The 1264-nt window shown below is 39.8% G+C and overlaps 1 protein-coding gene across 1 annotated transcript; it reads right to left on the minus strand.

Annotated features, from left to right (window-relative positions):
• LOC144650411 (L-rhamnose-binding lectin ELEL-1-like) lies at nucleotides 1-1147 on the minus strand. The gene is made up of 2 exons (XM_078510076.1): nucleotides 933-1147; nucleotides 1-117 (listed from the first exon to the last, which is right to left on the minus strand). Exons 1-2 carry the CDS (start codon nucleotides 1128-1130, stop codon nucleotides 94-96), a joined length of 222 nt encoding a protein of 73 aa, XP_078366202.1. The 5' UTR covers nucleotides 1131-1147; the 3' UTR covers nucleotides 1-93.
• Between the last annotated feature and the right edge of the window lie 117 nt (nucleotides 1148-1264).

The raw sequence follows: 1264 nt of genomic DNA on the forward strand, positions 1-1264 counted from the left end.
CTAAAATGAATTCTCATTTTTATTTCCCATTATTTTTCGTGCTACATTGCATTTGCTCTCATCTCATCTCTCATCCCCAGTTGACTTTGTCGCTCACCGTCGGCAACGGTAATGAACCTGCAAGAAAAGTTAGAAGACAAAATACAATTACCAGTTTGCTTTATAACAAGATCTATATAAGATCTAATCCGGAGGTCGTGGGTTCGAATCCCACCGAGATCAAATAATTTTTTCTTTACCTCGTGTGGTGCCCGATTTCCTTTCTAGGGCTGACGCTCAAAAAGAAATCCTGGGTTATTTTCCAGCACTTAAAAGTTACATTAGAGTTAATCTTCTACTTTCCAGCTTCTAGTGTCAGTGCTGTGTGGCGCAACACTACATTCGCAAGTGGAACCTATTTGTATGCAGCCCTCTTGGAGCACCTGTATGGCGCCGGGCTCCAACATTGCACAATAAGTAAATACTTTCTATCATTAATATCATTCCCTTTCACCTAAAATTTCCTTACATGTTGTTTCTAGATCTTTATAACGGCTGAAATTGAAACATTGCAAAGCTGTACACTAAGAATTATTGCAGGGTGCCCAAAGGCTCTAATGTAAGAAGTCTTGGGTGCCAAGCTCTTCATGGAAGCAAAGTTGTATAAGTCGCTCAAAGACAAAAGTCGCCTGTGGCACCATAGTTAGTAGAGGGCACGCGCGCACTGGTAGAGCACATTGACATAAAAACATCAGTTTTTGTAAGAGGTTCATCTGGGACAGCACAAATTTCTGAAACGAAGCCCTGAATCAATAACAAATCCGTTTCTGTGGTCAAAAGAATAACTTGTTAGAATTTTTATATTTATTGTGGCATTGACACTACTTTGAATGGCTTGTCGTTTATGAAGATCTATGAACCTTTTAGCAAAGCAAACGTTCAACATTACTAACCTCCAGATATTTCTGAGTAAGGAAACAGGGATCACTAAACTTGCCATTGTCGGCCTCTAGCACGCAGCTACGTTTGCCCTGGCAGTCCTCTTTCACAATTGACAAAGAGTTCGCGGCCTTACAATCTTTTGTCCAGGCAAAGAAACCAGAAAAAAAATTTCGTCTGCTAACGAACTTTAGCACACGTAACGTCGACATGGCTAGCACTTGCTAGACTTGAGGTGTGTTTTTTTAGAGTTTTTGTCTCTCTGCCACATTCAATTCAATTCGATGAAATTGTTTAAATTTTTTGTGATCGAAGCGAATTTTTAGCTGGATCGGCTATTTAAATT

Source organism: Oculina patagonica, chromosome 4, assembly GCF_052425735.1.
Source record: "Oculina patagonica isolate OP01 chromosome 4, crgOcupat, whole genome shotgun sequence".
Lineage (NCBI taxonomy): Eukaryota > Metazoa > Cnidaria > Anthozoa > Scleractinia > Oculinidae > Oculina > Oculina patagonica.